At 44.0% G+C, this 26,172-nt stretch overlaps 1 protein-coding gene across 4 annotated transcripts; it reads right to left on the bottom strand.

Annotated features, from left to right (window-relative positions):
• Window positions 1–2: 2 nt before the first annotated feature.
• On the bottom strand, window positions 3–25,875 carry POLB (DNA polymerase beta). 4 transcript variants are annotated; one of them, XM_075915724.1, is made up of 14 exons: window positions 25,676–25,866; window positions 25,416–25,473; window positions 22,841–22,907; window positions 22,327–22,401; window positions 21,018–21,076; window positions 20,338–20,387; window positions 16,442–16,493; window positions 15,696–15,750; window positions 15,506–15,578; window positions 11,634–11,704; window positions 8,865–8,951; window positions 3,180–3,244; window positions 2,529–2,668; window positions 3–287 (listed from the first exon to the last, which is right to left on the bottom strand). In XM_075915724.1, exons 1-14 carry the CDS (start codon window positions 25,806–25,808, stop codon window positions 193–195), a joined length of 1,080 nt encoding a protein of 359 aa, XP_075771839.1. In that variant the 5' UTR covers window positions 25,809–25,866; the 3' UTR covers window positions 3–192. The 4 variants fall into 4 exon arrangements, with proteins under 4 accessions (XP_075771839.1, XP_075771840.1, XP_025035603.1 ...); XM_075915725.1 differs by lacking the exon at window positions 25,416–25,473 and having other exon boundaries at window positions 25,676–25,875; XM_025179818.2 differs by lacking the exons at window positions 25,416–25,473; window positions 25,676–25,866 and adding an exon at window positions 25,025–25,335.
• Between the last annotated feature and the right edge of the window lie 297 nt (window positions 25,876–26,172).

The following is a 26,172-nucleotide window of genomic DNA, read 5'->3' as shown; positions in this document are numbered from 1 at the left end:
TCTTCAAGTTGCAATATTAGGTGATTTAATATTTAAAACATATTTTATTCTAGTGCCATTGAGCTCGTTTAACAGAATCAGTAATACACACCTTCTGAAGTAATGTTCAAGCAATAAATATGCATCTACTCTTAAATGATTTATTCTCAAACACTAAAAAAGCAAGCACTCTGGTGAACCTATGAAAGCAAATTATTCACTCCGTTCTTTTGGCTCTCGATACTTCCACTGTATGTAATCAAAAATGTCCTTTTCACTGTCTACTGGGAGGGGTTCCCCAGCAACTCCTGCAAACACAATAAAGACAACAGAAGGGTGAACAGCAACTTCGCAAGGCATTATGAGAAGCAGCAGTCCTGTGCAGACACTCTTTTATAACACAAAGACAGATCTATTTGGAAAACAGACTAATGTCTGAAAACCAAGAAACTGCATAAAGGAATGAAATGGGGAAATAGGAGTTTGGTTAACAGTTAGATAACTCTAGCTCCTGACAGTTCAATATACACCATCACTAATGTTCCCGCTAATCTTTTCCACCCATGTACGGAATAAGTTTTTATGGGCACAAAGACATACACAAATGTGCACCACTAGTAGAAATAAAACCTATGAGTACTCTGATAATCAGCTGGTGGCATGCACAAGTGCCCTGCTTAAAGTTAGTATGCCAATCCCAAACCAACTGAGAGCACTACAGCCTTGTTATAATGCTGGAAAACAGATGCCTGTCCTGTGTGGCACAAACAGACCAAGTCTTGTTATCATTTGAATTTTGCCATTGATTTCAGAGCTGGATCAGGCAGACCCAGAGCTGGAATACTTTGTGTGGCATTGCTGCGTAGGTACTGGAGAGAAGAAAGCTGCCTCCTGATCCTAGATAGGTCTCTGATATCAGAGAGAATAGCATTTACATTTGTAACTACTGCATGTGTCAGTAGCCTTTGAAACATTCTGAAATAGTCTTTGCGTGGAAGGGTTTTCAGGGCAAGTGTGACTAACCACCTCTCAGTGCCAACTGGTAAAGGGTCCACTGTTCTGTAATAACTCCTGGCAGCAATGATAAACTCACATTAGATTCACCACATGGACTTTGTAGAATAGATCTAAAGATAGCTGAAGTATCTAATAAATGCATGTCATACTGATCCTCATAAATGTTGCAAGATCTAAGGATAGGCAGCAGAGATGTGAAAGGGTAACTGTGTACTTGGTTACATGCAGGCTCCCAGTACGCACAGGGAGCCAGCTTTAAAGCCAGCTCTCCATGCCCCCTGACTCCTGGAAAGCCACCTGCCCTCAGCTGAAGTTTTCAGCAGCTATGCTTACTTAAATGCACTTTAACATCCCTAACGGATGATATTTCAGGAATTGTGTATGTGTTCTGAAAATATGTTTCAAGGTTTTGAGCCACAAAGTTAACTATCTGTCATGTGGTTGGCTATGTAAATTAAGCATTGTAAGTCAACAGAAGCCAAATCTGTACACTGAGTAAATGGGGATAGGAAGGCACCAAAGACTAAATCACAGGAGATCAATTCTGATTCTGGGGACAAAACAATCAATTTGGAGGGCTATAAGAAGGCAAAAAGGACACTTGTTGTTCACGGAGGAACCAAAAAGGACAGTGCTTACCATATTCATGAAAGGAGGATCTTAGCCATGACCTTTGGAAATAGTTTCTCATCTAAAACAATTTTAAACAGACTAAAACCTAAGTCTAATTCTAGGAAGCATATTTTATATGCAACCATTTCTGCCTCCATTGTTATCCTCACTCTCTTAAATCTTAGCTTCTGATAATAAACTTATGATTGTTTTCATTACCAACAAAACTCAGTGCTGTAGGAGTGGACTCTCAGTTGAATCACACAAATGTGTGTTACTGGTCCCTTGGGGAGAGCAAGTCTACTAATTTCTCTGAGGATGCAGTTACAGGAGTGGAATAGGCAGGGTGCAGGCTCAGAAGATTGGAATGTGCTTATTATTAGCTTGCACAACAAGAGTTCTGTTGCCAGCAGGATTTCATAGAATCATGGAGTCCCAGGGCTGGAAGAGACCTCAGGAGTCATCGAATCAAGCCCCTGCTCAAAGCAGGACCAACCCAACTCAACCATCCCAGCAAGGGCTTTGTCAAGCTTTTAAAAACCTCTAGGGATGGAGATTCTACCACCTCCCTAGGGAACCCATCCCAGCGCTTCGCTTCCCTCCTAGGGAAATAGATTTTCCTAATATCCAACCTAGACCTCCCCCACTGTAACTTGAGGCCATTGCTCCTTGTTCTGGCATCCATCACTACTGAGAACAGCCTCTCTCCATTGTCTTTGGAACCTCCCATCTGGAAGTTGAAGGCTGCTCTCAAATCCCCCCTCACTCTTCGCTTCTGCAGACTGGTTTGGTTTCTGGAAGCTGAACTGCAGCACACAGATAAGATCACTTCACATTATGACTCCCAACCCTGAGTACCTCTAGCAAGCATTACAGCAAGACACACTAGATAGATCACTGAGTGTGGAGACCAAACTCACCAGTAACTCCCAAGGGCCGAATTGTGTACTCATTGATTGTGAAGCCCATTTCCAGGGCGTGAGTTCTCATGTTCTTATTGAATAGGTCACTGCCTGTGAAGTACAGTACCCCACAATAATACTGGTCCTTGGGGATCAGCCTAGAATAAATGGACAAAAGAAAAAACAAAAAGACACAGCACAGTTACAAGTCAGTTGGAATTCACTCAAAGGGCAGTTTCTCAAGTCTTATTACCCGTTACAGCAAGTCCCAATGTTCTACTGGCCCCACTTTACAGAATTCCTAGAACATAATTGGAGAAAATGCAAGGCACAGAAAGGAAGAGGGGATGCAACAACTCTTGCCATTAAACTATTATTGAGTGGTTAAGGGTGCATTACTCTGAAACCTCTGTTCAGTAGTTGCTGGAGGGGAAGGATGGTAATGACAATCCTTGTTCTGGAAGCAGGAGAAGGGGGGCTTGCTTTGGAGTCAGGTGCTGGGACAAACCACTCTCCAACCCCCCAACAAGAAGTTGAGTTGGCTGTGCAATTCTGTTGTGTGATGCACATGAGAAGGTGGAATCATGACAACTATCCCCATTCTGGATGATGGTTTTACAAATGCCTGTTTTACACTAGAGATGCAAGCTAATTCAATTTAAGTTTTACCTGATATCAATTCTCCGGTATGGATAATTGGTTCCATCTTCTTTGTTTGGTAATTGACATACACCCTAAAAGAGCACAAGGAAATCAGAAGTTATAAAAAGGAATGAAATAATTCTAAAATCTCTCTCTCTTTTTTAAAATCCCATTAACAGTTTTGAAACACAGATCATGAAGCCTATGTATTTATATAATCATGCACAGACAATGTTTTAGAAAGGAGTAAGAGATTTTGCTTACTAAACGTGCTTTTTTGGCTTATATTCCCCCACCCCCTACCAGGGCTCGACAAATGGCGAGTAGATTTCAGCCGGTCGCCCCGTTCACCAGCGGCACGCACATGCGCAGTGCGGGGCTGGCGCATGCGCGGTGGGCGAGTGGATTTTGCCACGGTCTGTCGAGCCCTGTTAATAACTATGAGGATTTCTAAAGGAACACAAGACTCAGAGGAAAAGTAAAAAGATTAGGACAATGGACAAAGCATCAGATGCCAGAATTTTGTAGTACTGTGCAACTACATCCTTGCATTTGTCCATTGGACTGCTCAAGTACTAGGCTGCATTTAGGAAGTTACTGAAGTCACTGAGCATATTAAGAATAAAGCATGTCAAATCAGGATCAATAATCCACTAGGCTAGAAAGCAAGTTAAATATGCATAAAGTAGGATTTGTGCAATACTACAGAAATGTTGATATTAAGTCATTGAGACCTTATGAATTAAGCAAAATACTCAAAAGTATTTCAGGTATCCCTCCCTGCTTCAGGAACATCCATCGTATCAATTCCATAAAAGATACCAAATGGCATAATCCCATAACACAGAAGCTAAAACAGAAGAAGTAGGATAACGTGTATTATATCCATGCCACCTTTCACCTACAAAACACAACACTTACCTACCATATAGGTAAGTAACTAGGGATGTGAACAACCAGTCAACTATCCAATATGCTAGGACTACTCAACACGTGGCCTGTAGGTGGCCTGTTTGTTTGTGGCTCACAGTGTGGTTTGGGTGAATATGTGTTTTGGTGCTTAAATTCTGCTGTGAAGCCAAAACAAAAAAGTAGTCAAGATAATGGTCTTCTGTTGAGATGCATTTTAGTAGTTAAATTCCTGGCCTGTCATTGCTCATTAAAAGTGCTGACATAGGGGTGGAAATCGGGTAAATATTGCATTTTAGTAATATCAGCAGAACTGGCTTAAATGGGGCCTGCGTGTTGTGTAGTCTTGCCTTAATCTTTGTATTCATGCCTGTCAGTGTGAAAGAAGCTATTTGCATATATATTTGCATGTCTATGCAACCACACTAAGTTGCAGCCCTCGGCATGTGCTATCACTGTGGCCCCCAGGGGCTTCTAAAGTTGAGTAGCCCTGCAATAAGCAAATGCTTATCAAATAGTCAACAGGCTAGTTGAGTTCCTTCCCCCCTGCCTTGCTGCTTCTATCAGCCTTGGCGCCTTGGGGCTGTTGCTACACTTCAAAGACGGAAGAGCCTTTATTGACTAATTGAATAGTTGATGCAAATTGCATCAACTATTTGATTAACCAAATAATCAAAATTTTACATCCCTATAAGCAGGGCTCGACAAATCACTGTTTCTACACTCCCGTGGCAAGTAGATTTCAGCTGGTCGCGCCGTTCGTCCCATTCACTGGCACTGCATGCATGCGCATGGGCGGTGCGGGGCTGGCGAGTAGATCTCACCGTGGTTTGTCGAGCCCTGCCTATAAGTAACTGTTGTGAAGTCAGGGAACCTGAGGTACCACTAGAACTCCAGCATTCCAATTCCCAGGCCTCTATTTTAGCCATTACAGGTATGCTGAGAGCTCATGATTGTGAATGGAAAATGACAGCTAAACAGAACAGTAGAAGAAAGCATGGATAAAAGTTACAGCCAATGCAAGTCTGAATGGAAAGGCATTTTCTGACATTAAAAGTACCAGAAAGGCTCTTAGAGAAAAAGTCATTGTATAATTCATTTAGTTCACCATCAATCTTTATTTTATGTGGCGTGTACAACTGCGCGGGATGATTGCGGGTGGGGAAGAAGAGTTGCAGAGCTGTTTACACAGGAAAACTGAAAACCCTTGCACAGGATGAACTTCTCTAAATCCTGCCCCTCTGGTCTGGCAGGATCCTGGATGTTCCAGAACCAGAGAGTTTTGGTGGAGGGCTGGCAACTGGGAGCCCTGTGGGCCAGTAGGGCAGTGGGCCTGGGAGCCCAGCGGGCCTGGGAGCCCAGCAAATGCTGGTGGGACTGGTGACAGAGAAGCCAGAAATGACTTCCCCTGGTTTGGCAAAATCCCTCATCCAGGACTAGTCAGGTCCGAGGGTGCCAGATGAGGTAAGTCCAACCCGTAGAATGTCCTCCAGCCACACTAAGATTTCCCCTTCCTTATGTTTGTTCTGAAAGCTCAACAAATCTGTATCCTTTTGCAACAAGTTACTGATTTTTAATATGTTCTGTTGTCTTCACTCAGACATTTCTAATCTCAACTAGAGTCCCAATCCCATTTACTTTCCCAATATTTGAACTTCGCCTGCCATTTCTACTTACTCTACCCTGACATATCATCAACAGTGTCCTCTCCAGTAATGACTGTTTTATACAGATGTATGCAATGAACGTGTAGTGGGCTGGAGTGGCCACCCACTGATCCCAAGGGGGAAATGCCCCTCCCAGAGCCATGGTGGGCTTGCCTGGATGACTCACCTAGGAGAATAGAAAAGGACTGCCAGAGAGGGAGCCAGAAGCCTTCTCTCCCCAGCCAGCAAGGGAGCCAGAGGCCTTCACGACACAGACAGCCGGGAAGTCAGAAGCCTCCCCAATCCCGCCTGCTGAGGAGCCAGAACTGAAGGGGGAACCAGAGCCAGAGGAAGCAGACAACTGGCCTGGGCCTCCGGGCCTGCTGATGGACGACTACCAACTGGGCTTGCTGTGGTGGCCAGAGGTTCCTAACCCATGCGGCCTGGAGGACCTCCCACGGAGCCAGGTACAAGGTATGGAGGGGAGAATTGGAGTGGGCCATGGGATAGTCGACCATGGTCTGGCAGAGCGTCAGTGGGCTGCAGTGCACTCATAACAGGTCAGTGAGTTTTGGACTGGATCCCTGCTGACCACCAGCTGCGATTAGGGCCCTGGGCTGGGGCACAGTGGTGTAGGGAGAGCCCGTGTCCACCCTGCCACCCCTTCATTGGGTGGCAGTGTCCCCTCCTGCAGTTTGCAGCCACAGGCAAAGTGCTTGAATCCCTCCTGAACAGGGAGACCGACTACTTACTGGGCTTACTGGTTGTGAACCGGTCGGCTTGCTTTGTGTGATGCCCTTGCCCTGCCCTAGGGCTGGGCCTCTAGCTGGTGGTGAAAGTAGACTTTGAACGCTCCCTCCCCATCCCCAGGTCAACCAGGGCCTGGGGGTGGGAGGACTGTGTGAAGTCTGCCCTCGCCCTGGCAAGAAGTGCTGCACTTAAGAGTCACCTGCCAGCTGAACAGCAGACGGCGGTTGACTGCTGAGCCCCCTGACGGGCAGAAGGAGACTGTGCATGCTCCCTCCACCCCAGGCCACTCAGGAAAAAAGTCTCCTCCTGCCCTGACCCCATCCTGTGTGCTCTTCGCAGGGCAGGAGCAGAAGACTTTGCGTGCTTTCCTCCACCCCCAGGCTCTTATTGGCCTGGGGGCAAGGGAAGTGCCAAGTCTCTCACTCCCTGCCCTCCAGTGCATGGCACTTAGAGTCAACTGCCAGGGTTGACTAAGCATCTCGAGCTCCCCCGTCCCCAGGCCATGATTGTCCTGGGGGTGGGAGAGCGGGGCAGGACCTCTGTGGGCTGGATCAACCCACTTGGTGGGCCTTTTGCCCACCCCTGGCCTACATGGTGCTTGGTCCTGCCATGAATGCAGGGGACTGGACTTGATCATTTTTCAAAGCCCCTTCCAGTCCTATGATCATCATTAAGCTAATCCATGATTGAGTGGAACTAACCAAATACTGTCTCCAGTCCAGTCATAACAGTTGACTATGGTTCTACTTGTATGTTAGAATGAACTTTTCACCAGCCTTTAAGAACAGGGTAACTGGAGCCTGTAAAAACAGAACTGGTGGAAGTGAAACACGATAGCATTCGCTCAGTACTTTAAACAAGCCGCTAAAAAAAACCAAAACCAAAAAAAAAAAAAAAAAGCCCCACAAACAAACCAAAAAAACCCAATTTGTCTCCATACAGAGGAATACTTAACTTAAGGGTCTGCATCATTACAATTAAACACACAACTGGGGACAATCCTCAGATATTCTGTGGGCAAAGATTCCTTTCATTTTCTGTTCTGCAACCACTGACTTCATCTGGAATTTTTTTTGAGGAATGCCGTTTCTGAATGTCAAGCTACACAGGGTTCTTGCTTTATTGAGATTAGATATTAAATTCATAAAAAGGTGTCTAACTTAGCTACTAATTTCTCGCAGTGTCAAACTGACAGGTCGAAACTCTCTTAACCGGGATTTTCTGGTCTGGCAACGTCCATGGGCTGGCACAGATGTTGCAGGACCAGAGAATCCCAGTGCAGGGGGCCAGTGGCATGGAACCCTACAGGGCTGGACAGGCAGTGGGCTGCTCACAGAAAGCTGATGGGGGGAGGGGCACCCAACATATGGCAGTGGGGCTGCCCAGCAAGGTTGGGAGACCCAGCTGGGAGATGCCGTTGCTCAGTGGAGCAGGGAGCTGCAGCGTACAGCTGCACTGCGGATCCTGGAGTCATGGCAGTGACGGCTGCCCAACTGGATCAGCAGGAGGTCAGGAGGTCCAGAAATGACCTCTCATGTACTGGCAAAATCCCTCCTTCGGGACTGGTCAGGTCCCCAGGGTGTCGGACTAGGGAGGTCCAACCTGTAGAACTAAACAGAATGATATGGAAACTCTCACTAGAGCAGTCTACATCTTCGAGTAACCAAGGATAAGATCACAGCAAAAGATGGTTTCGCTGAATCTTGGACAATTTCCCATAGCCATATATTCTATCTACACCAAATTGTAAATTCAAGCCTAATTTCAGGATAGTCATTGGGGTAGGCTGAAGGAGCAGTACAGGCTAGAGGCAGTGACAGCAAGGTGGGAGCATACTTTAAGTCAGAGAATCTGGCTAAGATGTATGGTAGTTATAGTAAAGAGGTGTGTAATGAGGCATGAGAAGGGAAAGGGTGGATCAGCTTGTGGGAAGCATTAAAGAAATCAGAAAGTGAGTAGTTGGAAAGGTGGATGGAGATGTGGTGAACATTATGATACATTGGACCCTGATAATAAAAGTCACCAGGAGATGGGATTTAGAGTTTGCACTCCCTTACATACTAACCCTTTTCTTTCTCCCTCCATTTAAAGAACGCAAAGCTGCATATTAACCAAAAGGAAACAATGTTTCTTATGAACATTTCAACACATATAGAGAAGACATTTTTTAATATAAACACAATGGGATAAAATGCTTCTTGGGTAAAGTTCCCTCTCCTTTAGCTACTGCACCTAGACACAGATTGTTTTAACAACTCTTGACCACAAAAAGGTATTACTAGCTAATTATTACTCTGCGTTACTGCATACACATGCGTATCTGATTAAAAAGGAAATAGTGCAAATCATATTTATGGTATATCTATCATGGAGATATTGCCTTATTAAATATTCAGAGAATACTCACCATGAATTTCGTATCACCCTTTGACAATGTGTCTGTGACAAAGTGGATTTTTTCCAATTGTTCTACAACTTGGTGCAAAAGCTTTGGCTAGAAATAATAAAGGTTAAATGTAAGCAAAGTGAAATGAAACCTTAGTTAAACAAAAAAGTTCCCTTTTCTTAGTTAACAGCAACATGACCCACAGATGTAGAATCACAGAATACTAGAACTGGACCTCGAGAGATCAAGTCCAGTCCTCTGCCCTCATGGCAAGACCAAGCATGGTCTATATTATCCCTGATAGATGTCTGTCTAACCTTAAGTATCTCCAGTCATAGAGATTCCATAACCAATGTATTCCAGTGTTTAACGACCCTGACAGGTAGGAAGTTTTTCCTAATGTCCAACCTTAACCTCCCTTGCTGCAGTTTAAGCTCATTGCTTCTTGTCCTATCATCAGAGGCCAAGGAAAACAATTTTCCCTCTTCCTCCCTGTGACACCCTTTTAGATATCTGAAAACCTCTATAATGTCCCTGTCTCAGTCTTTTCTTTTCCAAACTATAATATATCCTTGAGATCTCCTTAAGATTTACATTGATAGAAAATATCTATTCAAGGACCATGTTATGAGACTTTGGCAGAAACTACATGCCATAAAAAAGCAATACTTGAAAGTTTGGTTAAGGAAAAATTGTTCTCTCAAATCTACATTGTATTGCCAGACCCCCCACCCCCCAAAAAAAGCACTGAAATATTTTCATTAGACTTGATGAAGCTTGTACAATTTTAAATCTTGTATTTCTAAATTAATGACTGTTTTTTTTTTGGATTGTTAGTTTCCACAGGTCCATTAGAATCTTCCTTGATTTAACACAGAAATATTCTCTTGTAAAAAAACTAAAGAACAGCATTGCCAACTTTCAGTGATGGTTAAAGATGGTTCTAAGGCATAATATGCAGGGAAAGATTTATTTCCCTTTTTGTTGTTTCTCTGCACACAAAAAGATATCTCGTTCCTCTTTAAGATCTATTTAGATAATGATTAATAGTGATTAAACTGTGATAAAGGTATAAATATATGCAGTTGCCTAACAGAAAAAGACCTTAAGAGAATGACATAATGCTTTCAAGACACCTCAGAAATCATCATCTTGGAAATTCTAAAGAGTGGAAGTTACGTTTAAACACCTGGAAGCACAAAATTACAGGATCACTCAAACTATTTGAAGTATGCCATGGTTCTTTAGCTTCCAACCATCACTGTCTGTGATACTGAGTGGAAGAGGGAAACATTGATTTAAAAAAATGGAGAGAATCATGAGTACTTGTGGACTTTTAAAATTCATTACTTCTACTTGAATTGTGTAGCTTGCCTCTAAATTAAGGAACTCTGGGCCACAGACACTGTGTAAATTAACTACATTTTTGGTGTGCCCTATCAAAGGCTCATAAGCTTCAAATACAATAGTCAAGCCATAGTAAGCATCTTGTGAGACCACTTTTTTCCATTTTAAAACACAAATGCTTTTTTTTCGGGGGGGGGGGGAAGGGGTGAACTGTCCTGAATGTAGTTATTTTTGGTAACAAGATATAAAAGCCTGATTTTTTCCCCCCACAAAAAATTGCATATGGTTTTAAAGAAAGCAGGGCCATATTTTTTGTAGTGATATAAAGTCAGGAGTAGTATAATGCTACAAAAAAGTACAATCAATTTATACACAAGGGAAAGACACCAAGCCCATGATTCTGAACAAGCAGTTCTCTTATTAGAGAACCACAAACACTTTGAAGCACTTTGATAATATCATAGTGATCATGGCCTCTTCCCCAGAGGGAAGTAGTAAGAAATGAAAATAAACTTTCACACATAGAGGGGGAAAGCATTAACTATTGAGCCAGACATACACGTGTTCAGTATATTAAGTGTGAAATTTCTTTAGCATACATAATTTAAGGATGTTAGACATAATTTATTTTAGTAAATGTGTAGCCACAACAATTTTTAGTGGTTACAAACTTACTAAAATGCGTAGTGTAGTAAGGAGACCCCCTGTCACTCTGGGAGCCCCTCTGCCATTCTGCTGCTGCCTCTGTATGAGTGGCATGAGGGGAGCCGGTTTAAAAATCAGTTCCCCACGCAGACCGGCTCCTGTCTGCCACCCTGCACTGCTGCCTCTGATACAGATGCAGCAGCGTAGAGTGGCAGCAGCTCCAGTCCACAGGGGGGCCTAGGACCTCCACAGACAGAGGCTGCTCCAGCATCCTGTGTCTGTCCCCCCACCTCTGTGGGAGGCAGCAGGGAGAGGGGGCAAATGGCTCTGCAGGAACTGGCATGCACAGGCAACCAGCTTAAAAGTTGGCTCCTGCCTCCCCCCTGCTTGTTGCCTCGGATACACAGGCAGCAAGTGAGCGGGGGGGGCGGGGGGGGGCGGGTGGAGATGCACGTAGTCATTAGGATTAACTGATAAGCCCAGACTTATTGGTTAACAGTTTAAATGACTATACGCTAACATCCCTAAAATTAGTTATGCAAAAATCTTCTACGGAACAATTAAAACATGTAACACCTAAATACACAAAAGGTAGTCTACATTATCCACAATAACTATGTTTAGAGCATATATCCAGGATTTTTATTGATCAACTATGAAAATGTATTATGGCATCAAGAAATAAATGCAAAAAGCAGTTACATTCCTTTGCATTTAGGTTCATGTATGTATGATCTGCTGATAAGAGTGTATAAACTCAGCTTTCAAATAATACATTGCACAAAGACAGACATCCACCTGTTTGGTCGATTCAGAAGTGAAACTTGGATGGGTCAGGAGAATATCCATATCCCCACTTGATTCTGCACCTGAAAAAGTAAAAAAAGGAAGAAAAAGAAGAAACAACCCTTATTGTAAATCTTGATATCAAGTAAGAATGGATCATGGTAGGTCACATTTGAATACTAGTGCTGAAGAAAAGAGGAGAAGCTCTTCTGTTCACAGAACTAGCACAGAATAGTTATTAAGGTTCTTAATAAGGGGTTAGATAAACACCTATAGTGTAAGTATTTACATGGTCTTGCCACAGCACAAGGAGCTTTATTAGATGATCTCTCACAATGTTTTTCAATGGTACATTTCTATGAGTCTATGATTAATGGGGAAGCCTCGTCAACATCTCAACCATAGGGTATGTCTACACTGCATGGCTATTTTGGGATACCTCCGATATCCCGAAATACCTACCCTGTGTCTACATGGGACGCTTGTTATTTTGAAATATTTTTCAAAGTAACAGGCAAGCTATTTCGGCATCCCAGTAACCCTTGTTCCACAAGGGTTAAAGGGTGTCTCAAAATGGCACATTATCTCGAAATGCAGTGCTGTGTAGATGCACCAAATTTCAAAATAAGCTATTTTGAGTTTAGGGTGCTATGTAGATGCACCCCTAATGTGCTAAGAAGAAGAAAAGACTAAGGGACTAAAAACCATTTGCAATGGATTGTAGAAGAATTGAATGTCTTTCTAGTGAGCACCCTGCTGAGTATTTACTACTGTGCACTTCCTCTTTCATTTTACACAGCTTAGACAAGGCAGTCTGCTTAGAGCTGTTCTAGTAGTGTAGACATAACCTAAGAGAGCTACCTGGTTTTTTGAAATAAGAGTTATTTCTGGAGTTATTTCAAAATAAGCTTATTACTTTTCAAAAGCAGTTTAGGAATCATTAAAAAAGGATAGCAAATAAGAAGCAATGAGTTATTTTCTGTCTATGTAAAACCATGGTACGCCCACATCTTAAATACTGTGTACAGGTGTGGTCGCCTCATCTCGAAAAAAATAAAAATAAAAAAAAAAACAAAAAAAATAAGAGGCATTGGAAAAGGTTCAGAAAAGGGCAACAAAAATGATTAGGGGTTTGAAATGGGTCCATTATGACGAGAGATTAAAAAGACTGGGACTTTTCAGCTTAGAAAAGAGGAGACTAAGGGGGGGGGAGAATATGTTAGAGGTCTATAAAATCATCACTGGTGTGGAAAAGTGAATAAGGAAAAGTTATTTACTTATGCCCACAATATAATAACTAGGAGTCACCAAATAAAATTAATAGGCAGCAGGATTAAAACAAACAAAAGGAAGTTTTTCTTTACTCAGCACACAGTCAACCTCTGGAACTCCTTGCCAGAGAATGTGGTGAAGGCTAGGGCTTTAACAGGGTTCAAAAGAATAGCTACATAGTTTCATGGAGATTAGATCCACCAATGACTATTAGCCCTGATGGGTAGGAATGGTGTCCCTAGCCTCTGTTTTGTCTGGAAATGGGTGACAGGCTTCCCAATGCTGAGAGGGAGCATCGAGCCTCATGGGCTGGGTCCAGGCAAGACGGGGATCACATCCGGCCTCCGGGACTTAGGTCTCCCACCCCTTTTTCGATAGGCAACTGGACTTTTGCTTGGGACACAAAAAAGCAGACGTGATTTTTGCTGTTGATCAAACACAGGCTAAGGCCCTCCATCCGCAGCATGATGCAGCAGGCCAGTTAACATTTTACATCCTGAAGCTGGCCACATACATGTGTGACCATCATGCACTCATTCATGCTGGCTAGATTACTGGGAATTGGTGCTTCATCAAAGCCTGTCACGAACAGTGTGAATGAAGCAAGGCTCTGCACTCGCACCTACACTATTGACCATTCTCTTTAGTTCTATGCTAATAGATTCTTTCAGACTACAACTGGGGTATTTAAATACAATTCCATACAGATGGTAGCATCTGCCATCTCCAGTGTCTTCATGCTCACACTATAGCAATGACTTGTTCCTTAGGGAGTGCTTCTTCACTGATGATTGTGTGCTCCCAGCACATACCATCCAAGACAAGCAGCCTCCAAAAGATGGCTTTTTTAGATCAGCAAAGCTATTTGGACTCTGTCTGCCTCAAGAAAACCAAAGTGCTTTACCAGACTTCTCCAGGAACAACGTATTCTGTCCCTGGATTAGCAATTGATGATAGTGCTTAACATAATAGACCATTTTGCTATTTTGGCAGCGCTTCATCCGATAATGCCATGACTGATGATTACATCATGCAGTGTTATTTCTAAAGCTAGTTCTGCCTATGATTGACTTAGGGTACGTCTAGACTACATGCCTCTGTCGCCAGAGGCATGTAGATTAGGCTACCAGACATAGTAAAATGAAGCAGCGATTTAAATAATCGCCGCTTCATTTAAATTTACATGGCTGCCGTGCTGAGCCGACAAACAGCTGATCAGCTGTTTGTCGGCTCAGCGCGGCAGCCATGTAAATTTAAATGAAGCGGCGATTATTTAAATCGCTGCTTCATTTTACTATGTCTGGTAGCCTAATCTACATGCCTCTGGCGACAGAGGCATGTAGTCTAGACGTACCCTTAGTTGTCTCCTGTGGAATGAGAGATATTCAACTTGACACCAAAATTAGTGTGTACCATGCAATTATGATAAGCACTCTTATCCATGGTAGTGAAACATGGACACTATAGAAGGCACTTGTTTTTCTATGTCTTGTATGCATCTCATCAACCATTTGATTTTCAGGACAGGATACCAAATACTGAAGTCCTGAACCAATGCTACATAACTAGTATCTAATTCCTAATAATTTTCTTTGAGCTGGTCACCTTGTGCGTACAGATGATACCCAACTCCCCAAAACCATATTATAGGTAGCACTGTGAACAGGAGCACAAACATTGGGAGGCCAATGACAATGACACGATACTCTGAAAGCTCATTGAAAAACTGGCCACATCGACCTGAACACATGGGAAGTTGCTGGTGGCAGACTTCACAGTCTACAATAGAAGCCATCAAGAACAGGAGAAAAGAAGTCAAAGGGAAGTATAAGCAAAGAAAACAGGCAATAGTAAAAACATGCATCCACACTGGCTCATCATGCAGATGCATCTGTGGAACCCTAATCAATTCACATCTGTGCAAGACAACACAGAGCAACAAACTGACTCTCATATGCTGACCACCACTGGAGACTCCAACAGAACTAAGCAGCGGTTTAATTCTTCTAGGACTAGCCTGTCAAGTGCATCATAAAAGATTAATCTACAGAGGCCAAAATAAGTGAACGTCACATTTTAGAATATTTTTGCTTTGATTTTTTTAATTTAGTTGTTTTAGTTGCTTCCTGTTTTGCAAATTTCAGTAATTTTCTATGTGTCTTTCTCTCTCTCATATATATATATAAGTTTTTCCTGCAAGATGACAGAGTGACATCATCACGTCATTCTACATCCTGCAGGCTTTGCTCTTGCACAGCCTTCCTGCCCCAGATGCTGTTTGGGAACCAGCAAAGCCTCCTGGCAGCCCGGACTGGGCAGATTCCACCCCCCTGAAAGACTGCTGCCACAGCTGAGTGGGTAGGACCCTTCAGAGGTAGAATCTCCCCAATCCAGGTTGCCGGATGGCTTTGCCAGTCCCTGAACAGTGTCTGGAGCAGGGAGCAATTCCATCCAGAGCCTGGGCGCTGCTCCAGATTAGCCTGCTGCAGGGAATAGGGCTGCGGCAGCACCACTGTGATTACTCGCAGGGGAGACCCCAGGTAGAGGTTCACGATTCAGGCATTTGTCAATAAGTTTTGACTCCTAGAATCATAATGTAAATGATCACCAACCTCGCCTGAAACTGCCACAGACTGTAGCAATATATTCGGAGTCCAGTTTCTTTACCTCTTCCAATGCTATTTCCTGTTGAGGGGGAAAAAAAAAAAAAAAACACACAACAACCCCACAGATCAAGATAATTGAGTTGCCCTCTACATTTGTTCTCACTGCCTGGCTTTGTTGAGGAAGAACATATCTTACCTGCATCTGTAACATCTCTTCTCTAGGGATTCTTTTCTCAAAGTCATCAAAATATCTGCACAGATAAAAATAGTTGAAGGACTAAGGGTACAGTTGTGCATTTAAAATTTAACCAAGCAAAGATTAGATCAAATACTGTACATTTTACATTAAACTGATTGTTTAGAAACTAAAAATCTAGACAGTGATGGTAAACAAATTAACACAAGGTTCCTTTTGCAAGTCTCACACACTTGAGACTGATTTCAGACGGGAGAGGAAGTACTGCTATCATACAAGAATATCCTATCAGGAATTTCTTCCACTACCTTCCAAAACTGATTTTATCAGCAGCAAACAAAAGGCTTTCCTTAGAGAGTGGCCAGAGGCAACCCAAGCCATCATTTTTTCCTAGAGTTTAGGCTCTCAGTAGTCCAGACAGATTTCAAATCAGAACCTGAGAAGAAAAAAAAGCTGTATTTTCTCTATCTTTAGTAACTTAAAAATGGATGGGCTGAATTGACTAAATCTTTCAAAACAATGCATCTTTTGGCTGTCCTAGGCCCAAGTCCATTTCATCCCCAAAGAAATTTGGTTGGATAAGACATGAGCAACTGAGAAAAGGATTGAACAGGGGATGGAACTGGATCTTACCTATTGAGCGTGCCGCTTATGGTTGCTATAGTCTTAAACGGTATACTGACCTCTGAAGGCATTTTTTAACAGCAGCCAAGCAACTATATCTAAGAAAATTAAAACTGCCTTACTTTAGCCCAATTCGTTGATGATGATTCAGCTTGTGTTCATTTTTCCTTAGATCTGGGAAAAACGGAACAGAAAAGTTAGCCAAGAGGAGGAAAATCACTTTAACAAATAGATATTGAATGAGTTAAATCATCTTTAACACACAAGAACACTCAGACAATAACAACTTTAAAAAGAAACAAAGGATAAGAGCTTTTGTTGTGCTCATGAATTAGAATGCATGCAGTAACGACTACTAAAACTATATCCCTATGCCAGAACACATCCCTTAACCTAACAATAACAGCAAGGGTGTTGCAGTGCGACATAACACGGCTAGCAAAAAGTGTGCCTGGGAGAATTCTATCCTGGCTAAACAAAGGCTCTTTATTCCCTCAAAAACAAAGCAAAACCACCACCACAAAACCCATTCCCTGGAGGGATAAAACAAAAAAACCCTCACAACCAATTATTTTCCATCCATGTGCGGAATGAATTACACGCACTGACGTATGTGCAAATACACCACCACTAGAAACAAAAGCCTAGCTGTAGAAGCTCTGCTAATCAGCTGGGTGGCATCAGAATTTCTCCTGAGCAGTTGCACACGTGCACAGTTTACAGGGAACACTACATATAACTCCCACGCCTTCCAGACAAATAGTTCCATGCAAATCAGTTCCAGTCACTGAGCAAAAATGTATTAGGAAACAGTCAATCTGAAGTCAGTAAGTAGTCACTGTAGTGTTTAATACTGTGCTCAGTGCAGTGCTTGTTGAGCTCTGCATTCTCTAAAAGGCCAAACCTTCACCTGTATTGGAAGCAGGCTGCCTTGTGATTGGGATCATCCCAGACTCACACATACAGATGCTGTATCAGAGGCAGCAAGGTGGCAGACTGGGGGGGGAGGGGGGCCGGGGAGAGAAGCAGGAGCCAGTGCTGGGGGAACTGGCTTAAAAGCCAGGTCCACCTAGCACTGGCTCCAAGGTGCTGCCTGCCCCCCCCCCCCGCCCCACCCCCACTGCTGCCTCTATCAGAGGCAGCAGCATTGGCGGAGGTGGGCAAAGGAGCTCTGTATCAGAGGCAGCAGTGCAGGGAGGCAGGCATTGGTCCACAGAGGTAGCTCCTGCCTGGCACCCTGCGCTGCTACCTCTGATACAGAGGTAGCAGTGTGGAGTGACGGGGGCTCCCCAGGAGTGGGGCCAGATTGCACTGGCTGCTGGCCCCACCCCGCGGACTGTAGAATAGAATCACAGAATGCTAAGAATTCATGCAGTTAGTTGACTATTCAATTAACTGATAGCTAATATCCCTACTAATGCGGCCTCTGGAGCAAGTTACCACAGTTCAAGGGCTACACTGACTGACAAGGTGTGATCTTATGTGAAGAGAAAATAGGATGCTCAAAAAGGAGGGGAACTCTAATCCTGGACTGTTTCCAGTTTAAGAGCTCTCCCAAATAATTTGCCCTAGAAACCACACACTTGTTTCAGTCTGTTGGCTTTAGCAAGAATGGTAACTTGAACAGGTTTGGGAACAGTGTCAGCAGAGCTGGTTATCAAAATCAGTTTCTGAATACATTCGTACGTTTCACTATTTTAAAGGGGACCACTTTGTCAAAAAGCCTTCAATGTGAGAGTCATATTCCCAAAGCCTTGCCCTGCTTACTCCATCCCCCACACTCACTGGGCTGGGGCAAGGGGTTCAGGAGGGGTATTCAGGCTCTATAAAGGAGTTTGGGGGGCAGGAGAAGGCTCTGGGCTGGGGCAGTGTGTTGGGTTACAGGAGGGAGTATGGGGTACTGGCTCAGAGTCAGGGCTGGCACAAGGGGTAGTAGGTGCTGCTCCTGGGAGAGGGCTCAGAGGTGGGGGTGCTTAGAGGAAGGGGATGGAGTGAGCAGGGTGAGTTCTTGGAGAAGAGGTGGGAAGAAAGTGGGGCAAGGGTATTTGGGTTTGAGGTAGATCTTATATTGCATTTAAATTGAAAAAATGATCTTGTGGTTAAAAAGGCTGAAGACCACTGATCTAGTCTGACTTCCTGTGTAACAGCTCATAGAACTTCTCCAACCAAGTCTGCCTGGGGGATGAGGGCTGCAAATTTCTGTGTGCCCGCCAAGTGATCAGGGCCAGCTCCACCTCCCGGGCGCCCGATGGGCCCAAAAGTTTCAGGACCACTGCCCCAGAGCCTGGTGATTCAAAGGGACCCAGGCTTTAAATGGCCACAGGCACACCGCATGCTCATTTTGCCCTGAGGGCTAAAGGTGTAGGGGAGGCACAGATGGATGGCTGCTCTCTGCCCCGCTCTTTCTGGAAATGCATAGCCTCCCCGCCCCCCCCCCCAGACCTTGCCTAGGGGGCCCATGGAGGCTGTTGGCTCCCCTGTCCCCAACATAATGCCTTTTGAATTAAATCACATCTTTTAAAGAAACATCTGATCTTGATTTAAGAACTGCCAATGATGGAGAAGCCACTACAATCCTATAAGGGTCTGATGTAGACAGCCACAAACTGGAAAATGGAACCAGACGCATTGGTGATGGACACAGAGATATTAAAAGGGCCGGAGGGGAAGGGAGAGTGCCCTAACCTGCTGGCAGGCAGGAGAGAAGGAATGGATAACCTGAGGAAGAAGGAATCTTATCTAGTGACCTTAAGACCTATGTTCCTATAAACTTCTTTACATACCCTTCAGTAAAGATATAAGTAGTAATGAAGAAGTTTAAGGCACATTGGAACAAATGGATTAGGATGAGAGGAGCAGAATGAAATCATGAATTGATAGACCAGGGAACCCAGGTATGTGTCGTGGAACAATTTTAAAACTGAAGGTGGAAATTACCAGGCAAAAATATTTAAGTTACCCATACTTTAATTATATGTCTACACTAACCCCCTAGATCAATCTAGGGAGGCTAATGAGGGCGACCGAAATTGCAAATGAAGCGCGGGATTTAAATATCCCACGCATGATTTGCATATTCCCGTCCAGTAGCCATTTTTAGAAATTGACTAGCCCGAAGTAACTGCCCACGTCTATACGCGGCAGTGAAACGGGATTCCGAAGTAAAGCCCTAACTCGAATTAGCTGGTATTTCTCCTGCAATGAGGTGGATTCTCCCATCACTGGCAATTTTTAAATCACAACTGTATGGTTTTCTAACTGATGCATACTCTAGTTCAAACAGGATTTATTTCAGAAAAGCTCTATAGCTTGTGCTATGAAGGCAATCAGACAAGATGACCACAGCAAACCCTTTTGGCCTTATGAATCTAAGTGCGTCTTAGGCACTCAACCAAAAGAAAGGTATGCGTACACTGTCAGAGGAATCACACTGCTGCAGCATAAGCACACATGTACTGAAGCCACACTCTTCAGAGCTTCCTGCCCTAGAAGAAATAACTGAAAAGGTCCGTTTCCTCAAACCAAGAAGCCAAATCATTTTCCCTTTCCTTGGATATTGTCCCATCATATAACTGAGAACAAATCTCATGAATTTCTTCACTACACTGACCAAAGCTTTGGAACGCAGTATGCCTATCCCTTAACTGTGTAACTGCTGTCACTTAGGGTACATCTACACTGCAACACTATTTCAAAATAACTAGCACTGTTCTGAAATATCTTAGTCTCCATCTACATAGCAGCAGTTACTTCAAAATAGTGACTAAATACCGTCAAACTGGAGGACTTCTTACTCTGACTCCTGTAACCCTCATCGTACAAGGAATAAGAGAAGTCGGAGGAAGAGTGCTCTATTTCGAAAAAAGTGCTGTGTAGACAGATGCTTCCTATTGCGAAATAAGATACGCAATTGATGTAGCTCAATTTGCATAATTTCGAGTTAAGCCCTGCAGTGTAAATCCTTTCACATTCTTCTAATCAAACACTCTGAAATCAGCAGAGTTTATGGTATACTCACCTTCCAATGTCTTTATCCCTTCATCCACAAGCTTCCTAGCTGCAGAAGGGCTGCAAAGGGACAGGGCACCTCATAACCAAACTGACACAGTGAAACCTCTCTAGCAGAAAATATATCCAAGAATAGCACATTACACCAGAATTTACTAACTGATTACACCGAGTTTATTACCGGGCACATAGTCCAAAGCCATTTCTTACATTTATTCTCACATTCTCCCTCAACTTGGCATATACTGCTTGAGCGGACCAGGAGATGAGAGGAAGAGGACAGGGGTCAAGGGACTGCTAGCACTGACTTGCCTGGTGGCTTTGGACAAGTCACTTAACTTCTCTGTGCCTTGGTTTCTCCACATGTGAGAGAACAACATTACCCACCTTAACAAGTTTGCTATAGAAAGGCTGAAGACAACACACTTAAGCCAGTTTCTCCAATCTCTCTAGTGGCTCCTTCAGATTCCTTTTGGAAGGCTCAGACTTTGGCAGCTCCTCTGTTCCATGTTATAAGCAGATGTCCTCATCCACATCCATGACTTCCACTACCTTCTTTATGCAGATTTGCCCCTGGACTCCATCTTGAATCCCTGATGGCTTACTTTGGATGTCCTGGTGCCAGTTCAATCTCTACACTGCTGTTAATAACTCTACAAGTGGATAGAATCATGCAAAAGAAATTCTTACCCTATACCACTAACTCGGGTCAGGAAATTGATAGATGAGCTTGTATCATCCTGCCGAATCTAAAGAAGAGAGATGGTTCTCTAAATACACTTGAAAAGTCACAGAATAACTCAGATCTGGAAAGTTGCTGTAGTCTTTTGGATCTGATCTGTTATTACCTACACATCACAGACTTATGGCATGATTGCCTAGAATGATCTACAGAACCTGGAGAAATGGTTTTCAGTGACAAGCGCTTGGCTCTAGAATCATCTTTGGTTTCCAGAGAAGAGTGTTTGTGGCTTAAGGGGATGTTATGGCTTTAAGTAAGCTACTTCTTTTTTTAGCGGACAGGGGGAAAAAAAAAGTCTTTCCATATAGGCTGACAAGTATTCAGATTTACAACTGCATATTTACAATAGGGATATAAATTCAACTGGTTAAATGTTATGTTTAACTAATGAAATGAGGTGGGTGGAGGGCCACTCCAGCCAGGCCGAGCCTGCCTGTAGTGGGCAGAGGGCTGCTACAGCCCACTGGTTAACAGTAGCCGGTAAGCAATTCCTGGTAAGTGCCATTTTTAATCGGTTAACCATTCACATCCCTAATTTAAAGCTATTGTCTGAACCCATCTGAATACTGAAATAAATTCTACGTGTCAGAATTAAGTACATACAGAGACTTGCACAGATTTTACATCCACTGGCAGAGGTGTGAGAGCCAAAATTAAGAACAAGAGAGGGTGCAGCAGGCCAGTACATTGGGAAAAGCCATGTGCTAGCAACTTTATATGTGTTTGTCCACACTTAGGTAAATGGCACTGACAAAAAAATAAAAAGTAAAAATGTAAAACTTCTATGAGAATCCACTTCATCAATTTGTTGGGCAGAACAGGCAAGCAGGCAAACTGATCATATCATCAGCTTCAGGAGGTAGCAGAGTTAGTCTATACAGTGCTACCAGACTACTTCTTGTTTTTTAAGTTTATCCTGTACAGACTAACAAAATAATGTAGATGGTATCATGAGCTTTCATGGGCACAGCCCACTTCTGTGCCCACGAAAGCTCATGATACCATCTACATGTTTTGTTAGTGATCATATCACGTAATGGTTCCAGGAACATACCATTTTATTTCAGGTTTTTTTTTGTTGGTTTGTTTTTAACATTCCCATTTTTCTCTTTGTACTTCCCTGGTATTTTACATGCATATCCCTCTTGCTTGGCCTCAGTCTCTCCAAAAGCAGTAAAGAAATTGCATGGAGTTATCAGGAGGCCTTGAAAAGCACAAAGAAAAATACCCACAGAGAAGGAAGTCAAATAAATTCACCTTTTCAAGCTTACGTAGTTTTCCAGTGGATAAAAACTCATCTATCTTCTCAGCTATTTTAGCTCCTACTCCTTCCTGGAATAGGAAAGGGAACCAAAAAGTCTAAATTTTATCTTCAGGATAGCTAGTACCACAGGCATTATGGAAAAACTACAAAACTAAGTTCAGAAACTTGCAAAGCAGAAACACAAATGTACAAGACAATACCTGGGAAATGGAAGAGCTGTCACATTTGCTAATGTTCATAATTTGAAGCAGTAACCTTATGAGCAACAGAAGTAGACTCTAATTTTACCTGTTATACAGTAACATTTTAAAATGGGCTTTTAGCAAAATTTACAATTCCTGTACTAAATGTAAACTTCTGAGAAAATGCAAGAAAAATGCATGTCAGTCTCCTCAATTACCACAATAATATTATGTATTATAATGTACCAATATATTTACAGACCAATGAAATTCAAGTGTGTATGATAGGAACTTGGATTAAACCACTAGCTATTTTACAGCTTACCAGCTTCCTTGCTTCAGCTCCACTTTTTATCTTGCTTGGATACTTTGATATTACAGAAGCTGCTTTTCTATATGGAAAAAAAATGACAGTTCCATTCACATTCCAGCCTTCAGTGAACAATATCAAGTGAACAGAAACATTTGGTGTACACCTTCCACGTAAATGCACTTTGTGCAATTCCATCCTGGGGCAGTGAGTGGCACTAGCGTAACTACTCTGAGGTCTCCTATTCCTTGTGCATGAGAAATAAATTAAAAAAAAAAACCCAAAACAAAACAAAACAAAAAACAAAACAAAACAAAACCAAAAAAAAGGCAGCTCAACATAATACTACTTTCCTCCAAGCAATCAATAAGAGTCATGTATTTTAACATGAGGGATGCACAAATGGACCTTTAGAAATAAGGTCAAGAACAGTGCTAAATTAAACTTACAAAATGCCTTGTTATTCAAAAAGATGTTACAAAAACTACTTATCGAAATCCCTTTAATCACCTCAGATATTTTCAGAGTGAAGGATTTTTTCCAATTTTCCATCCAAGGCCCAGTTTAGAAAAAATTAAAAAGTATGAGAACAGACTTATGTAAAATAGTTTCTCTCAGAATGAACAGTGAGGAAGAAAAGGAAGAAAAGTATTGAATGAGTCTAGGATTTCTAGTAGAAGTTCATAGAACGGCTCGTTAGGTCTACTGTTTTGACACTTGGTATACATAGGACAATAATATTACACCATTAAAAAATTGGTGTTACTATACCACTCAGATGCCTACCAGAATTACTGTTGATCTGTAAATATTGTGCTGTGGGAAGTACTAGGGCTGTCAAGTGATTAAAAAAATTAATCACGATTAATTGCATGTGCCTACCCTTTGAAATGCCACAACAGCATTTCAATGGGGCAGCGCTGCATGGAGCCCGGGATAAGCTGGAGTCCCCAGCACCAGAGTGGCACTTCAAAGGGACATCCCTAGCTCTACTGTTGCAATCAGCTGGAGTTCCCAGCTGATCCCTAGCTCTGCTCATGAAAGGGACAGCAGCCCAGCATTAACACCTGCAGTTAACACATTAAAAAATGTAATCTGTTAATCCTGTCCTGCTTTAATCACAGGTGTTAACTCAGGTCAATTGACAGCTCTAGAAAGTACATTATATGGACAAACTTAAAAAACAACAAATAGTCTGGTAGCACTTTAAAGACTAACAAAACACGTAAATGGTATCATGAGCTTTCGTGGGCAAAGCCCACTTCTTCAGATGACTGGAGTGTTGGCTGTCTCGGCTTGACAATGCCCTGGTTGGGTTGATTTAGTTGAGATTGATCCTGCCTTGGGCAGGGGGCTGGACTTGATGACTTCCTGAGGCCTCTTCCAGGTCTATGATTCTATGTCCAGAACCAAAAGTAAATGAAGGATCGGGGTGCGTTAGGGTTTGATTGAAGATTCAATCTGCCTGGGCATTCATTAACAGATCTTGTTTTGTTACAGACCAATTCCACAAGCCAAATACTCAAGGAAAGACTGGAACTACAATTCATTCACAAGTTTGATACTCATGCTAATGGATTAAATAATGGACATTATCAACCTACCAAACAATGAAGGTGATAGTGATTCTTTGTCTATATAGTGATAGAAATGTAGCCATGTGTGTCTGGTGTAGCTGAAACAAAAAACAGGATTATGTAGCACTTTAAAGACTAACAAGATGGTTTATTAGGTGATGAGCTTTACACTTAAGTTTGAATAAAGACTAATTATCTTACCCATTACAAAGATAGCTTATCCAATTATCACCTCTAATATCATTAGCTCACAGACATTTACCTCCCCCCCAACTCCCTTCTGTTCTGCAGTGTGATTTGTCCTTTTCATGTGTGTTCATTTTTTTAATTGTATCCTTTGGTATATATGGTTGTAACAATTTTCTTCCACTATTTGATCTGAGGAAGGGGGTCTGGCCCACGAAAGCTCATCACCTAATAAACCATCTTGTTAGTCTTTAAAGTGCTACATAGTCCTGTGTTCTGTTTGTCTGTATAGTATCTGGTGTTAGTACTCTGCTCTATTGCCTACTAATGGTTCTTAACTGCCTCTTTTGACTACCCAGTCTTTAGGTGCTTATAGACTATTTGCTTTTCCTGTTACACTCCGGCTCAGCTTTCCCCTTGCTAGTCGCATACCCACCGCCCCTGCTCTGGACATCCAACACTGCGCATCTGAAGCAGTGGGCCGTGCCCAGCAACGCTCACGACAGTCTGCGTGTTGTGTCGGTGCACAGCGCCCCAGCCCGCTGGCGGGTTCGGGTTTAGCCTGGGCCTGGGCCACGGCCGCAGCAGCGCGTCCACCGGCACCAAGGCCTGGGGAGCAAAATCAGCGGGCAGAGCCGCTGGCTCGCGAAGGGAGGGACGAGCAGTGACACCGACAGCCCCCCCCCCCAGAACGTGCAGGGGCGTGTCCCACGCGCCCCTCGAGGCGCAAATCTCTCGTGTCCCCGCCGCAACGTCACGTGCGATAACCGCCCCTTCGGCCCCCCCGCGCCACCGCCCTGGCGCGAGTCACGCCGCCCCGCCCCTACCTGTAGGCGTTGTACTTGTGCACGGCCCGGCTCACGTTCCTCTCGTAGTTCGCCAGCTCTGCGGGGACACGCGCACGGCTCAGGCGCGGCCCCGCCCCCAGCCCCAGCCACGCCCGCCCCCAGGCCCCTCCCCCAGCCCCAGCCACGCCCGCCCCCCAGGCCCCGCGCCCCGCCCCCCGCCCCCAGCCCCGGCCCCCAGCCCCAGCCCGGACCCCAGGCCCCGCCCCCAGCCCCAGCCCCGGCCCCGGCCCCGCGCGCACCGCTCAGGAAGTCGGTGATCCCCGCGTTGGGACTCTCCTGCGGCGCCTTGCGCTTGCTCATGGCGGCCCCCGGGTCCGCGCCAACGCCGCTTGCGCGGAACAAGGGCCAGACGCGTCGTAAACGTAGCCACATGGCGGGCCAAGGCACCACGGGAGATGTAGTGTCCGCCCGGTCTCCTTCCCATCAGCCAGTGCGGGCCAAGGCACCACGGGAGATGTAGTGTCCGCCCGGTCTCCTTCCCATCAGCCAGTGCGGGCCAAGGCACCACGGGAGATGTAGTGTCCGCCCGGTCTCCTTCCCATCAGCCAGTGCGGGCCAAGGCACCACGGGAGATGTAGTGTCCGCCCGGTCTCCTTCCCATCAGCCAGTGCGGGCCAAGGCACCATGGGAGATGTAGTGTCAGCCCGGTCTCCTTCCCATCAGCCAGTGCGGGCCAAGGCACCACGGGAGATGTAGTGTCCGCCCGGTCTCCTTCCCATCAGCCAGTGCGGGCCAA

Source organism: Pelodiscus sinensis, unplaced genomic scaffold (assembly GCF_049634645.1).
Source record: "Pelodiscus sinensis isolate JC-2024 unplaced genomic scaffold, ASM4963464v1 ctg75, whole genome shotgun sequence".
In the NCBI taxonomy this organism is placed as follows: Eukaryota; Metazoa; Chordata; order Testudines; family Trionychidae; genus Pelodiscus; species Pelodiscus sinensis.
Note: the sequence above shows the minus strand (reverse complement) of the source record. Positions and strands in the feature narration are given on the sequence as shown.

What these genes read in the sequence shown, in the direction of transcription:
- POLB (XM_075915724.1), bottom strand. Translation starts at nt 25,808, where the DNA reads ATGTGGCTACGTTTACGACGCGTCTGGCCCTTGTTCCGCGCAAGCGGC. An exon ending in CATCAACGAATTGGGCTAAA is followed by an intron (nt 15,751 to 16,441) that starts GTAAGGCAGTTT and finishes TTATCTGTGCAG; the next exon opens with ATATTTTGATGACTTTGAGA. An exon ending in TCGGCCCTTGGGAGTTACTG is followed by an intron (nt 288 to 2,528) that starts GTGAGTTTGGTC and finishes TTGTGTTTGCAG; the next exon opens with GAGTTGCTGGGGAACCCCTC.